The sequence below is a fragment of the Miniopterus natalensis genome, chromosome 6, assembly GCF_054644295.1.
Source record: "Miniopterus natalensis isolate mMinNat1 chromosome 6, mMinNat1.hap1, whole genome shotgun sequence".
Taxonomy (NCBI): domain Eukaryota; kingdom Metazoa; phylum Chordata; class Mammalia; order Chiroptera; family Miniopteridae; genus Miniopterus; species Miniopterus natalensis.
Window position 1 is genome coordinate 14,148,982 of NC_142086.1, and position 15,964 is coordinate 14,164,945.

Sequence of the window (15,964 nt, forward strand, 5' to 3'; positions counted from 1 at the left end):
GTCACTCTGGAAGTTTTTAACTTTATCCTCTGACATATCACATCAGTAAGATGGAGGTTTTTAGCTTGGGTTCTACCTGCCCAGCCCTGCATGGATTGAGATCTCCCAGGGAGAAAAAGAGCCTCGTAAATGCAGATTTCTCCTAGTGTGCTTCCCTTCTTTCAAGAGACAATAGCTTCAGTTCTCCGTGCTTTTATTTGCTTGTCAGAATCTTTAACTTTTTAAAAATATTATTCCAAGAGTTTACATATTTTAAAAACACTGTCTAGTGTTTGATGCAAGTGAATGTGCCAGTCCATTGCTTTCTGTGTGTTTTCTGAAATGATGCACACAGAATATACTGCTCATTTCTGGAAGTTTCTTATTACAAAGTATTTATTGTATCTGAAGGGATTTAACATTCAGTTGTAATGGTGAATTTCTTTTAGATTTTCCAAGTTCCTTTCTTATATATAATAAAAGCATTAAAGAGAAAAAGTTATAGTATTAACTTTCCTTTAAATTGCCTTTCCTTTCTTAATTAGTCATACAGACTGAATTAATTTCTTAACCTGAGGGAAACCTACAATCTTTCTCTTCTGAGATTTTTAAAAATAAATTGGACTAAGAAAGAAATACAGGTACACCCAAAAGGATTTAAATGACATATGTATTCCATTTATAGTATTTAGAAATTAGTCATTAATTTTTCACTTAAAAAAAATATATATGAGACATATTTAAAAAGATGTGGTTTTCTATGAAAGCTCCTAGATAACTAAACAAAGCTTGTTTTTTAAATTTTTTTACTGTCTCTCTAGCATATATATAAAATAGATTGAATATAATTTTTAACTGAAGATAAGAAAGATTGCCAAGTACCTACATTTTCCATTTTTACTTTATTTTTCTATAATTTTCAATTATAAACATAATTTTCAAGCATGGGAAATATCTGTTGTTGTTTTATAATGACCACCTGTTTGCTCCCCAATATTTGGGTGATTTATTACACTGGGAGGCAAATAAATAAATGTAAGAATACCATTTTACCAAGCTTATGTCATGACAGTTAAGAAACAATTGTATAGTAACTTAAGGTAATAAAGTAAATTTAGATTATTTTATTTAGTTAGTTAGTTATTTTTAAAATATATCTTTATTGATTTCAGAGAGAGGAAAGGAGAGGGAGAGAGAGAGAGAGAGAAACATCAAAGATGAGAGAGTCGTTGATTGTCTGCCTTCTGCACGCTCCCTGCTGGGAATGGAGCCCTCAACCCGGGCCTGTGCCCTGACCGGGAATCAAACCCCAATCGCCTGGATCCTAGGTTGACGCTCAACCGCTGAGCCACTCCTGGCCAGGCTAGATTATTTTAAATTGAATGGAAAGTTTTGCTTGACTCCTGCATTATTTTAAAAAGATAATGAATACCTTTTAATTTATAGTTTAGTGTATCATGCAAAGGTTTTCAAATATTTCTATGAAATAAAAATAATCTCCCAAATAATAGTTTTATCTCTGATTGAAACAGATAGAATGTGTAATATTCAAATTGTAATAATACAAAATAGACTATTGTACCACTTGAACACACACACAACACACACACACACACACACAGACACTCACATACACAGCAAGCAAAATTCAACCTGGAAAAGGCTATTTGTCCCCAAGAGATTTATTTCTTTTTAATAATTACTGTTGTACTGAAGAAGCCCTTAATTGTTTCTTTCATTACTGCTGCATATCTACCTTAATATCTTATCTGATAACCTTATCTACACAACTGTTATTCCTGACTCAGTGACGTCTAATCTCCTTTTCTGTTTCAATTTATGCTTTCCCTGTTGTCTATTCAGTACTGGAAACAGCACTGCAAGTGACTCGAGCTCTACCTCATTTCCCTTTCCTTAATTAAATCATGTATTGGCATTTGATGTAATTTATAGCTGATAGTTAGATTTGTCTTATGCCAGACCATGTACTGTTTCATCTATTCTTTTTCAGTTTAGTTTTCATTCCAGAAAGTTCCATTAAGAGACCATTAATTAAAATGTTGTGCAAACATAATAAACTGCCTTACACAGGCTTAAAAGTAAAATTGTTCATTTGTCCATAGCTTTCACTGGTAAGACAACTTTTACACCAGAGTGTCCGTAGTTCTATACCCTTGCACTTACAGACACACAAATGCTATCAAATGCATTTACGTATGGAAGCATCAGACAGAAAGCCATGTAACAAACTGACATGGACTTAAAACGCTTAGTAATTTCCCTTACTAACATAGCTATTATTTCTTGAGACACTTGGCCATTTCACGCTTACCTTACATAGTGGATAATATATGGAACAGCTGCAAACTTTCATAGTAATAGGTACGATTGAATCTGATGTGTCTAATTAATTTTTAGTGAAACAAATTAGTTTTGTTCTTCATTACTCTGCAATGGGAGGAAGACATTATATTTCATTATATTTTTTGTCTGCAAGAACAATGGAGCATTACAGGTCACACACAACAACCTTGTCTATGCTCTGATTAGTCCAACTGACAACACTGTTTCAAAAATATCAGCAGCATAAGAGATAGTCATGCACTCAGGGTAACATAAATATTGCACTATATCAAATATGATAAAAAAGATCTTACAGATCTTTTACAAAAAATGGAAGAGAAATTTTATTTTCTCTTTGTTCTATGAGGTATTTGTTTTCTTTTTAGTAATTAGTAGTAGCTAAAAAAAATCACCAGATATTTCTATGTCTCATATTGTAAACATGAGCTCATTTTAAATACTTTTTTGACTATGTTTATGTGTATAATAATTAAAGGCAGATAGATTGGGAAGGTTTACTACATAAATGAATCTGGATTTTAAATCTGAAATTAAACTCAAAAGACATTTCAGAAATGAAATATAAGTATAAGAAATGTTAGCAGCTATAACAAAGAAGCTTGCATGCTGATTGGCTTAACAAAAGACCAGTCTAAAATGGGTTAGCACAATGGAAGATGGGGTTTCTACTCTATACAGTTATTCAGGAAACTTTAGTCTTTCCAGTCAGTGGCTTTACCAAGTGCCCTCCAAGTGTCCTCACAGCATAGGGATCAAGTCTAGAGGTCATATGCATCACTTGTGTCCCATGTACCATTGGCCAGTACTCAGTCACTTTGTTGCACTCAACTATAAGGCGGTCTGGGATATGCAGGCTAATTTTCTCCTCTGGAAGAAAAGAGAAACTGCAGTAAACAATCACCTGTGGTTTGCAGGACTCTCATGTCTACACAATTTACAACTTACATCCCTGTAGTTAACTGAGTGGCTCTTAAAATAACCCTTAACCTTAAATGAGCCATAATTTTGAGTCACAAAATACTGTGTTCCTATTAACCTCTTTACCTGCATCATCTCAAGCGATCCTCCCAAATAGACTGCACTGTTGCCCACTAACAAAATCTGGCACTCAAGAAATTTAAGTGCCCTGCATAAGCTTACTGCTTATTTAGCTAGTAAGGGGCAGAGACGATATTCGAATGTGGAACCTCAAAGTCCACACTCTTTCTAATATATTTCAGTGTCATGATAACTAAAACAACAACATTTACACACTCCTTCAGTGAGATATGCTGAAATTTGCCATTTGTATTGGGATTATAATTTATTTTTAAATAGTCTTTAATTAGCCACTAATGATGTATAATATTGACATTAGAATCGGGCTCGGCAACCACAAACAAAGCTATTATGAATGTTCATGTACAAGTCTTTATGTGAAACATTTGCTTCCAAGTTGTGGTATTTATATATCACAGGTGCTATACCTCTCAGTAATAAAAGGAGATGAACTACACACAGCAACATAGATGAATCTCAAAATAATTATTCTGAATGAAAGCCAGACAAAACAGAATACACACTGTATAACTCCATCTACATAAAAATCTAGGAAATAAAGATAACCTAGAGTGACAGATCATTGTTTGCCTGGGAGTGAGCATGGAGGGGCTGAAGGGAGGGATATTAAACGGGCAGGAGGAAACTTTGGGGATCAAAGGATATAATCATCTCTTGATGGTAGTAATGGTTTTAGGCCTGTGTGCGTATGTCAAAGCTATTACATTATTACTCTGTAGATGTCAGTCTATTGTGTATCATGTATCAATAAAGCTATTAAAATAAAACCTTACAAAAAAAAGAAATCACTTAATTCTCTGTCTAAATTTCTTAATCTGTTAAATAAACACCTACATCTTTGCTCTTCTGTGATATTATGATTTCATGAGTTTTAGGCCTATTTAAAAACGTGGATTAAGATTTCTTAAAATATTTATGAGAGGTCTAAATTATCAAAAACATGACTACTTCTAGAATAATCTTAGTCTAGGTTTAAATGTACATTTTAATTATGTAGTCCTTAAAATTAAATTTAAAATTGTCCTTTGAGTTCAACTTACAAGTGGATTTTCAAATTAGTTTCAAACACTTTAAGATAATATACAAGTTTTATCTTTTTATGACATTTTAATTATAGATAATAATATGTGTGAAAGAGTGTTTGCATAATTGTCATTGTTTTATGCATTAGTTTTAATACATTCTTGAAAATTAAACGGTTTGATCAAAATAAATTCCTTGGTACAATATTAAGGATAGTATTAAGCTACATAATTTTGAGTTATGAACATTTGACTTTAGGCAGTGCTGTAGAGGAAAGACAATTTGCAAATACCCTGTGCTGAATGTTACAGCTGCATTTTTTTATTTTAATGACGCTACATTAAAACACACTTTACCTAACTGAAGAAAAGTTGCTGTTATGTCAACCCCTAAAAATTGTTTCCGTACACATTTATAAGAAGGTAAATCAAGAAGCAGTTCTGAATCTATTCATAATAGCAAGTCAGACATAAGAGAGCAATGTTCTTAGTCACATTTTAAACTCATAATTTTATTCTTCTTCTGTAACTTATATGCTTATCAATATTTGTGACAGGTTCAGGATGCAACCAATATTACTTGCTTTCAAAGGAATTTTCTAATTTTCTGTGCCTTTGGAGCACCACGTGCATTGATGTGTTTATTTTTGTATTAATGTTTACTAAAACTATTGTTTCTTCCATAGGTGGACGTAATGAAGTTGTCATTACTGAAAACAACAACAGCATAACTGAGCAAATCACTGATGTGGTGAAACAACCAGCCTTTATAGCTGGTATTGGTGGTGCCTGCTGGGTAATTCTGATGGGTTTCAGCATCTGGTTGTATTGGCGAAGAAAGAAGAGAAAGGGGCTCAGTAATTATGCTGGTAAGAGACTATTTCCAGCTAAGAAAACCTCTTATCTTTAGGAATGTGTTGAAATGACAGAGAAGGAGTGGAGTGGAATGGAATACCAGGAGAGTGAATGAATGCATCTTTTTGGCTTGTTTTAAACATCTGTTCTCTAAAATGCAATTATAAACGACATGCTTTAATGCATTGCTCTTCAGCATATCACATTATGACCATAAGGCAATCTTTTTGCTTGAATTTCCAATGAAGCATAACAAGAGTGCGCACTGATAAATGCTTAACCGTTTTTCTCAACAAGTTCTTCAAAACACAGAAGCTGTGCATCTATGAATCCACTGTTTGAGAGGCATATATAGGCAAGAGCATTAGTAAAATGCTCAGGAAAAAGGGGGAAATTTGAAATATATCATCAGGTATTTTAAGATGCAGATTACAGTAGGAAATGAGCCAGATGGAAAATAAAACAAGCAAAAAGTCTCACCAGAATTAATAAGATTGATGGTACATGAATTGAGGATTTCCTAGTCACTTAAACAGATGTCTATTTCAAGGTGACCAGTCAGCATTTTAGAAGGAAGAAAAAAGAGAAAGGAGAGAAGCAGCAGAAGAAAAACATGGCCCTAGATTTTCTACCTGTCTGCAAAAGATGTTTTATTTTAGAATCCAAAGAGGTCAACGTTGTGGCCTTTAAAATACTTGTGAGAGAGAGAGAGAGAGAGTTATCAAGTCAGTGATTACAGCAATGAACTCAGTACTAAGCTTATTCAATAGCAATTTTAATTGCAATTCATTTTAAACATTTTTTCTAACAACAATCCAAAAAATAAATTCTTACAGTGCTTTATACTTTCTAGAGTTTGCAAGCAAACAATTTTAACTTCACATTGTCCTACAAACTCTAGAATTTTTTGAGACACTTCATTCAATCTTCTATAACCTGGGTAAGAAGCATAAACATCTTCACAACTGATTTTGACAGAGGTTTCAGTGCTTGATAAGCTTACAAGCTGCTGTAGCTTGTGGAGGCTTCTAAACTGCGGAGAATGTCTAAATAGCGCAAAATGGAAAAAACAGCACTAATTGTCAGGTTTGTTATTTGACAGCATTTAAACATCATCATTTGATTATAACGTTATGGCTCATGTCCGTACCTTATGAAAATAAAGTCTGTTAGTTACTGCCTAGAATAAATTTCCAGGACTAGAGAATGCATTTCAGTGTATCCATTGGATTGAGGTTTCCACGCTTTGTGATCCACTGTCATCCTGTCATTCTTATTGTTATTGGTTGCTGACCCATTCTTTTTTATATTTTAATTTTTTTTATTTTAATTTTTTTAATTTTTGTTCAAAATATTACAGATGTCCTTTTTTCTCCCCAATAACCCATTCTACCCCATCCCACCCCCTCCCCAGTCCCTCTCCCCACCATTGTCCGTGTCCTTGGGTTGTGCATAGATGCATATAAATTCTTTGGTTACTCCCTCGCCCTCCACCCACCCACCCTCCTCCATCCCTCTGAGATCCCTCAGTCTGATCCATGCTTCCATGTTGTTGAATCTGTTCTGTTCATCAGTTTAGTAAATTCTTTAGATTCCACATGTAAGTGAGATCATGTGATGTTTGTCTTTCTCTGTCTGGCTTATTTTGCTTAGCATAATCCTCTCCAGGTCCTTCATGCTGCCCCAAAGGGTACAAGACCCTTCTTCTTTACAGCTGCGTAGTACTCCATGGTGTGAATGTCCCACAGCTTTTTTATCCACTCAGCTACTGATGGGCACTTGGGCTGTTTCCAGATCTTAGCTATTGTAAACTGTGCTGCTATGAACATAGGGGTGCATATATCCTTTCTCATTAGTGTTTCAGGATTCTTAGGATATATTCCTAGAAGTGGGATCACTGGGACAAAAGGCAGCTCCTTTTTTAATTTTTTGAGGAAACTCCATACTGCTTTCCATAGTGGCTGCCCCAGTCTGCATTCCCACCAGCAGTGCACTAGGTTCCCCTTTCTCCACACCCTGGCCAGCACATGTCGTTTGTTGATGGAGCCTTTCTGACAGGTGTGAAGTGATACCTCATTGTGGTTGTAATTTGCATCTCTCTGATGGTTAGTGACTCTGAGCATTCTTCCTTGTCCTGTCATCGGAGTGCTGTGTCACTCCAGCAGTGAGAATTCTTCCCAGAAAGGGATGCCAGCGGCGACTGCTGAGCGTCAGTCTTGAACCTTGCTGGTGCTCTAATGTTCCTTCTTGATTTGCAGTGCAGTCCTCTGCCTTCATTCCTCAAAGGTTCTATCAACCCATTTGTTTAATCACTCATCATGTTACATTTTATCTCTGTGACACATTCATATAAGTCTTATAAAACATAAGGAGGAACAGATTTAATTCAAGGACTATGTTGTGTTCATCCCTTGGCTTGGCTTTAGTGAAAGTAATAAAATATTGACTATACTAACCACTTTGGGACAAAGTTCTAAGATATCCACATTTGCAGTGTTGCAGTTTTACTCTTGTACTTAATTCACTAGCTCCTAATAAATAACACAGCTCTAATAATTAGTAGGTTTGTAATTAGTAAAATTAGATCAGACAGACATATTTCCTTCTCTTTCCTTATTTTTTTAGCAACAGATTTTTGGATGATTTTTTTTTTTTTTTTTTGCAAAACCTATGTATTTAATTGGAAAATGTCTGCCGGTCTTTGAGCTTGACAAGAATAGCCCATTTCCCATTATCATTTCTTATAGGGATTGATATCCGTCTGCTTGTAGAAGAACTGCTAACTCAGAAGGTGTATGCCCTTCAAAGATTTTGGAGTAAGGCCAAGCCAGAGAGCAGCCTTTCAAAACCTTTATACTTAATTGATAGATGGCTGGCTCTCAGAATGGATTCACCTTCAACTAGTAATTTGCCTTCCAGCAACTGCTGTTCCTTTCTTGTAGTTGAGAAGCAAATGAAAATTGAAACCACAGGTACCTAGCATTGCCTATCTGACTTGATGATATTTTCTACACATTTCCCTCCAGAAATATCCTTTCCTCCACCTGTTAACATTTTCATATTCTTGTCCTAACACAGTGTGGAGAATATGGGGATTTTAAATAGGAATGATTAATAGAGTATATATTTTTCATGAGTTTAAATTTCTGATAGTCCATGCCTGAGCTAATGATCCATTTTAAGAGCACAGAGATTTCACACAGGGCTCTTTTTCTCTGAAGCGTGTTACAAAAATTATATTGAATAAACTCTGTTTGTATTGGTTCTGTTTATATTTTGGTTTTCATAAAAGTTTCTCTGGGAATCATAAATTTTACAAGAAGAAAATGAGATTTTTGCTTGCCAGATGAAAAGCCTAACATTTCTATTTTTCCACTACACGCAGTAATGTCTATACAATCTCACAACTATTGTTGATTCATAATAACAAAATAATTTTTTTCCAAATAAAAAACATTTTGGGTAATTATTTGAATTAATTTATAATATACTTCATTTATTTCAAGCCCCAAGTGTGATGTTGGATTATACTTAAATATCTGATGTGTTACTTATATTAAGAAACACGTATTTTAACGAAGCTTGACTGATCTAAGTAGAAATGTGCAGCAAGTAAAATTTGACTTCAGCACTCCCCTTTTCTTGCTCCATTCTGAGTCTCTCTTAACCATCAGAGATAGAACAGGGAAGATTTTAACTAATGGGAAGACATATAAATACTTTTCGGGTTGGAAATTCTTACCCTCGCAGAGTGTTTTCCACTCACCCTTTCTAGGCAAAAACTTACCCATTGACTGTCATTGTGGCTTTTCTTTGAATCTCTATCATGTGAAAAATTGTATTTGAATATGTAGAAGGGAAGGAAAGAAAACCTACCACTCAGTATTGATATTTTCTTATATGTCAGATTTAACCCATTTATCATAGAACACTAGTAGATTAGCACTTTATTGTAAAAACAACTATCAAGAATCAAATGCACACTTATACCTTTAAATGACCTGAGAGGAGGATTTGGCTGACCATGTTTTGCTTCTTTACTTAGTAGAAATTAGAGATTTCCCCAGGGCAGTGTGACACACTAAGTTTCTATTCATGTTTTTCCCCTTTACCCTTTATTTAAATTCTTCAGAAACAAACACACACCACAGGTTTGCAAGTGGCACAGAGAAGAACATCTAAATTTAAAAAGGTGTCCTCAGATCTCATATTCTACATGAAATCATTTTAGATTTTTCCACAGCAACATGCAGTGTTATTTATCTTAATCTCCACTGAGCACTAACAGTCTTCCTGACACTGCAGGTGGCATTCCTGACTGCTAGAATAATTTACCACCTAAGCTGTGATAGGGTGAAATAAAATTGTGAAGAAATTTGGGCATAAAATACAGAAAACATTAGGTGATTTTTGAATCTAGAGTAAATGTTTGATCATATGTAAATAAAACAGTGTTTGTAAATAGAAAAATGAACAACATAAATTTGAATAAAATTTATGGCTTTCATGAGGTCTCTGTATAATTATATATATAATATATGAAACATACATTCATATGTTTTATATATCAATATTATAATCCATTTGAGGGTTACAAGACTCTTCGAATTTACGTTGTTCACTTTTCTAATCACAATTTTAAAGCATTATACTTTTAATGAAAGTAAAAATATTTTTACTTTTAAAGAGGCGATTTTATTTTATGACTATTACTTCTGAAGATAACAGATTTTATGAAACTCAACAAGTGTCAACAATTTAATGAGTGAGCAAATTATGAAACGTTAAACAGTTCAAGCATAGCTTTCAGAACTGTTGCTGAAATATAAATTATTTGACAAAACTATCCAAGGACCCTGAAAGATTGGATGGAATTTTTATACTCTGATTATCTGGGCAGAGTTAATGCTTATTAAGAGAGGATTAATCTACATTCATATTTGAGAAATAGCTTATCAGGAACGGGAATGAGGCTTGGCTGGCAACATTAAAGTTTCCATTTGGAGCAGGAAAATGTGGCCTACAGGAGATAGGCGCTCTCAAAGCTTCCTTCCCTCAAAATGTCAATTTACTACACAGTCACATTTCCCTCCCCCTTCACTTCTAGCAGGCACGAGATTGGGATTAGTCCTGTCAGATGATAGTACAGGTACTTTGTGTATGATATAAACTTGCAAAGTCTCTTTGCCATATATCCTTTATAAGTATTGCAATAAATTCAAAATATTTAATGCAATTCTAAAACATTTAAGATTGTGGTGTCCATAGAACTTTTTAGAAACCTTAGTGTTATTTAGTTAGTTTCAGCTGAAAACTCCTAATACATGGTCCCCTGCAAGTTCTTAATTTTAGGTGCTAGCAGAAACTCCTGATAAAGATTCACACTTATTTCGAATTTATGACTGATAAACACAAAATTACTGCACTGTGAGTATCAAAATCATGACTAGGATGAGAGTGTTCCATCACCTACGCTCTCCTCACCCCTTTTATTTTCAGCTTCAAGGTGGTTCCACATCTCTTTGAAATGGTAGCGACCTCAAAACAGCTTTCAGTTGGCTGCAGCATTTACTTTTATGTTTCTTTCTCTTTACATATACACCGAAAAAATGTTGATCAAACACCAAATGATTTCCATTTTAGGAGTTCTAGTTGTTCCTCCTTATTTCTAGTCTGCGTTTAATCTCACGGTCTGATAGAATTCAGTTACTTTTCATTTGATAGACAAAATAGAACAAATCTACAAGTTTTGGAGCATGAAAGGTATGAAAGGAACATTGCAAAGGTGCCTTCTTTCTTTCCTTGCTTTAAGACAACTTAGCAATTTTATTCGGATAAGAGTCTTTTCTTTTTTGTCATAGAAATATACAGAAAGGAAGATTCTCGTGTGTCCTAAATGCTGTCTAAAGGTCATTCTGAGTTAGTCATGTATTTATACCACGTACAGTGTATTTTTGCTTTGTGTAGTTGTTATGCAGAGATACGTGTTATGATGATTAGTATGTACAAGTTAAGCGCAACTCAATTTTTGTGCCTCTTCAGTTGTCCCCTTTTCTCTAACGTCATTTATTGCTCTGCCACTCACAGAGACTTTGGGTGGGGAAAAAAGAGCATCTAAGTTAGGGAGAAATACTTAGCTTCTCCCCCCATCTCCTAACATCACATGTTAAGGTGCAGCCCACCAGTGCCTGCTTATTTGCATATGCACAATGACATTCACTTGTCATTAAAACAATGACAGTAAAACAATCACTTGATAGTCCATTAGAAACCATAGAGCTAGAAAGTCACATCAGATGGAAAACTGATTAGCTGTACTGTTTTCACATTTTGTTGGGTTTTATTTCCCTAACCGGGCCTTTATTTAATACCTGCATGCTCAGTTTTTTCATTAATTGTTTCAGATTAATTCTTTCTTTGTTGTTAAATGCAGTTACTCAAGGGCCCAATGTGTGGCGGGCACACTGCAGATTCCTGACTCCCAGCACTTATGTGAGCCATCAGAAAGCAGAGTAGCAATCAGTATTGCTTGATTTTTTTCTAAGGAGGGTTATCTCCATAGCCCATCCTGGGCAGATGCAAAGCTTATGCGAGGTTTGTTTTATAATGCTCTTGAGACGTTACCTCAAAAATTAATAGGGCGATATACTTCAGGTGCCAGCAGGTGCCCCTGAAAGCACTGCCTCAGGCACTAGTGCCCAGGAGGGTTCTGATGGACCCTTGGAATATGGTCCTATCACCTCAGGACCTCATGAGACAGATGCCATTAGACTAACTTAGGCAAAGTACTTGGGAACTGTTTTTGGAAATTTATAAACTTATAGAGTGATCACATATGATAGTGGAAATTTGAGGAACTGATTAATTATGGAGAGATTCTTCAAATTCAAAAGTATATACTATGTGTATACTTTAAGTAACAGTAGGTTCTCAGTTTATTAAAAATATGAATCAATTAATAAATTTTCATTTACTTTTATCTTTACTCACTAAGTACAAAATAAATCAATATCTTCCAAAAATAGGATATGTTGGGTTCTCACATCTGAAATGGTACTTTTTCCCTTCATTCCCAGTGTTTGGTTTAGCTGGTCCATACTAATTTGGGGCATAATTTCAATTTTGTTGTCCATAAATTTCTAAATACCAGTTTTTTTGCCTGATTTTCCAGTTAAGTCATTTGATCCAAAATAATATGAAATTATTTGTAGTCTTTATCCCACTAATCATGTATATTCACATTTCCCTGCAAAAATATTAAGTAATATTGACTATAATTTGCTACCCAGACCCTCTCTGTAGAATACAACTTAATACCTTTCTCAGATTTGATATATTTTGAATTTCAAAAATATATTGACTGAAAAGTTTTCGAACAAGTGATGATGGACCAGAACTGATATTTATATTCTTTGACTAATCCTTGAAACCCACTTTCATGATGTTAGCTGTTGAATGGAATCTAGTGACTGGAGGGAGTGGCTGCTCCAGCTGTGGTTCTACTGGATGTTTGTTGGTGTTGGTAACAAGTTCAATAGTTTTATAAAGAACTCTAGTTTTGTAATCATTACGTACAATTGGAATATATTCAGTATCAATTATTTGAAAATTTTATTTTAGTGAGAACTGGAGAATGAAACAAAGCACTGAGTATGCTGTTCTCTATTAAATACAGTTCGTGTCTATTGTAACTATAGCTGTTCAATTCAGTGCTTATCAGTGCCCCTAAAAGAACCTGCGATGATGAGGAATATGCTGTCAGTCAGAATCTGTCACCTGTATCACTGGAAGGATGACATTACCTATTTGAATGATCTTGTTTCAATTTGTATTATTTGCATTTTGTGTATTTCTTCTAATAAGACACCCATATATTGAGTAAAAGACATGATTTCATAATTCTTTGTTACTAGTTGTCAATTTTTTAATGCCACTATATATGCCAATTTTAACATTGATTACCTTCAACATCCAAATACAGATCGCCCCTTTGACTGAACCATACAGTTGGCCTGAAGAAATTTAAATGCCTTATTAAAGTTGGCTTTGCCCTGAGCCAAATCATTTCTTTTTACTCTCTGTACAATTATGTTAATTATATTTTGTTAAAGTTCCCAGAGGGCTCAGCTCTAAACTAAAGGCCGATATGTAGTTGTTATTAATAGTAATTAATATTGACTGCTTGTGTGTGTGTGTCTTTATTTTACAGTTACATTTCAAAGAGGAGATGGAGGACTAATGAGCAATGGAAGGTATGCTAAGGAGATTCTTTTTCTGTTATTACTATTTGTAATCAGGAGAGGGAGACTCTATAGTAAGAGGCTTTATTGTAATAAACGATCACTTACGAGTCTGAGAATCCTAGGAGGAATTAAATGATCTATCTGTGGTGCACTTCAGAGGAATCGAGCCCAGATGTTTCATATCTCCCAGATGCCCCTGAAGAAATTAGTAGTAAATATCACAAGGAATGTGTTCATTTGTTAGCAGGATGTTTATTGCATTAATTAGACATTAGCAAATGAAGTTGCTGTTGTTTAAGACTCCTTATTGGCTCTCACTAAATTGCTGTGAGTGAACAATTACACATAATCGATCACAGAGTAAATGATTCATGGATGATGAATATGCGGTAGATTGATAGGACTGGATTCCACAACTTTGGATACTCAATTGAAATTGATAAAAGCTGATAACAAACCCATATATCGTCATCTATTTTCCCTTTGCCAATATGGAGATTGTAATTAGGCTCTGGTAATAACTTCCAATCTCCCATTTAATCAATATTTTTGCAAAAAGAAATTAGGTCTAATGAGAACTAGTGGATGTAGCAAGAAAGCAGTTGGATCTTCTTATTGCAGTTTCCATAGAAACTTGTGTTTCTCTTAGGGATTGTACCAGAACGGTCTATGAAAAAAAGTACAAAGATTATAGATGCTGTTATTTCTTTGTAAATAATTTAATAATCTATAAAGGAATTAGAATCCCCATCTTTAATATTAAATATGTGAATTCTTTATTAACTATGATGCAAAGAAAGTTTTCCTCATGGGCTCTATGCACACACTAGATAAGATCACAGCAGATCTTTTATTACCTTAAAAGAAAACTATAATATACCCCTAATACTTTGCAGTTTAGAAAACCTGGAAATGTGCTATTGATGGAACAGTATAAATACTGTTCATTAATTTTCTTCAAGTTCTTTGCCCTAAATCAAGCATGAGGGCTCATAACAAGGGTTACGGCTTCCAGGGGACAGATAAATATGGGGGTTGCAGAATCCAAGCAATAGCCCAAAGTCCTGGAAATGGCTGATACTGAGCAGTCGCTCTGAGCAATTGTTCCCTTGAGGTGCCAATTTATCATCAAACCTTGTTTTGGGATCCTGCTACGTTACTGATTCCCACCAGTTTCAGGGCAGATGACCAAATTCATTTGGATGTCAGCAGAACGCCAGGCAGGATTCTTCTGCTTCCATTGACAGGATTAGCCTATATTACAACCTAAAGAACTGCTGAAGTTCCTGAATTCTAGAGAGCCTACAAATTTTAATTTTAAGTGAATTAAAATCTTAAATTCTTAAATTCAGTTTAGTGCATGAGACAGGTATCCAAGTCTGTCGTCACTGAGCTCCACGGGTTGATTTCCTTTTAATTTCTGTTTTAGCCGACCAGGTCTTCTAAATGCTGGGGACCCCAATTATCCATGGCTTGCTGATTCGTGGCCAGCCACAAGCTTGCCAGTCAACAATAGCAATAGTGGCCCAAATGAGATTGGGAATTTTGGGCGTGGAGGTAAGTTACATTTTTCAAAATTTTTTTATTTGTTTTCTTGGCTTTCCTAGATTTTATTAAAAGGGTATACTGAAGAGTATTTTTCGTAGTTAAAATTAGTGAAGCACATGTATTAACAGCACAGGGCATTGGCTGAATATTTTATTATAAAACCATTGTACTGTATTACTGTGAGTAAAACTAAGCTTTTAAGGAACTCATTATTAACCGAGAAGATAAATATTCATAATATATTTTTTAAGACTACTAGTATAAGATTATTAAAATCAGGAAACATGCAGCTAAACAGGGTTTATGATTTTAATCTAGTCATTTCACTTCTCTGACCATCATATATTTCTTGAGCATGTCTTGTGTACCTGGCATTATGGCAGATAGTAAAAATATAGTATCAATAGAAAGAGAAATGGCCTTTATGCTCATATAATATATCACATAATGAGTGTACACTTAGATTTAACATATTGAAAGAGAACTTTCCTGTAGTTCTGCAATTGATAACTGGTACCCTAAATAAAAAACAAGAAGGTGCTGAATAGCTGACATGCTGAAGTGCCCAACATTTGGTGCCAGGGTTCTTTCTATAAGTCTTTATAAGGAGACAATTGAACCTACCATAAATATTCCCCCCTTTCCCCCCTCCATCTTTCCATCTAGTCAATAGTAGAGCAGTGGGTTTAGAAGAAGACATGACTAGAGAAGTCTTAGGTCCTAGTGTTTAGGTTGGCACATGTATATGAGATTTCCATTGGCAGAAGATTGTGAAGCCAGTAAAGGGACTTGAGCTGTGTTCTCAATACCCCACAGGAAAGACCTGCCCATTGGAAGTAAGACAGTTCTGTGAATGGTGTGTTACTTCAGTTAATATCTGAAGGAGAATTGGGA

General features: G+C 34.8%; 1 protein-coding gene across 10 annotated transcripts in view; it reads left to right on the forward strand.

The window, feature by feature from the left end:
- ROBO2 (roundabout guidance receptor 2) overlaps positions 1-15,964 on the forward strand; it is a 557,240-nt gene that overhangs the window by 493,027 nt on the left and 48,249 nt on the right. For all 10 annotated transcript variants that reach the window (XM_016201743.2, XM_016201744.2, XM_016201747.2 and 7 more), the window contains 3 exons: positions 5,111-5,293; positions 13,489-13,531; positions 14,952-15,079. In XM_016201743.2, the coding sequence (XP_016057229.2) occupies positions 5,111-5,293; positions 13,489-13,531; positions 14,952-15,079 (354 nt within the window). The remainder of the gene's footprint in view (positions 1-5,110; positions 5,294-13,488; positions 13,532-14,951; positions 15,080-15,964) is intronic.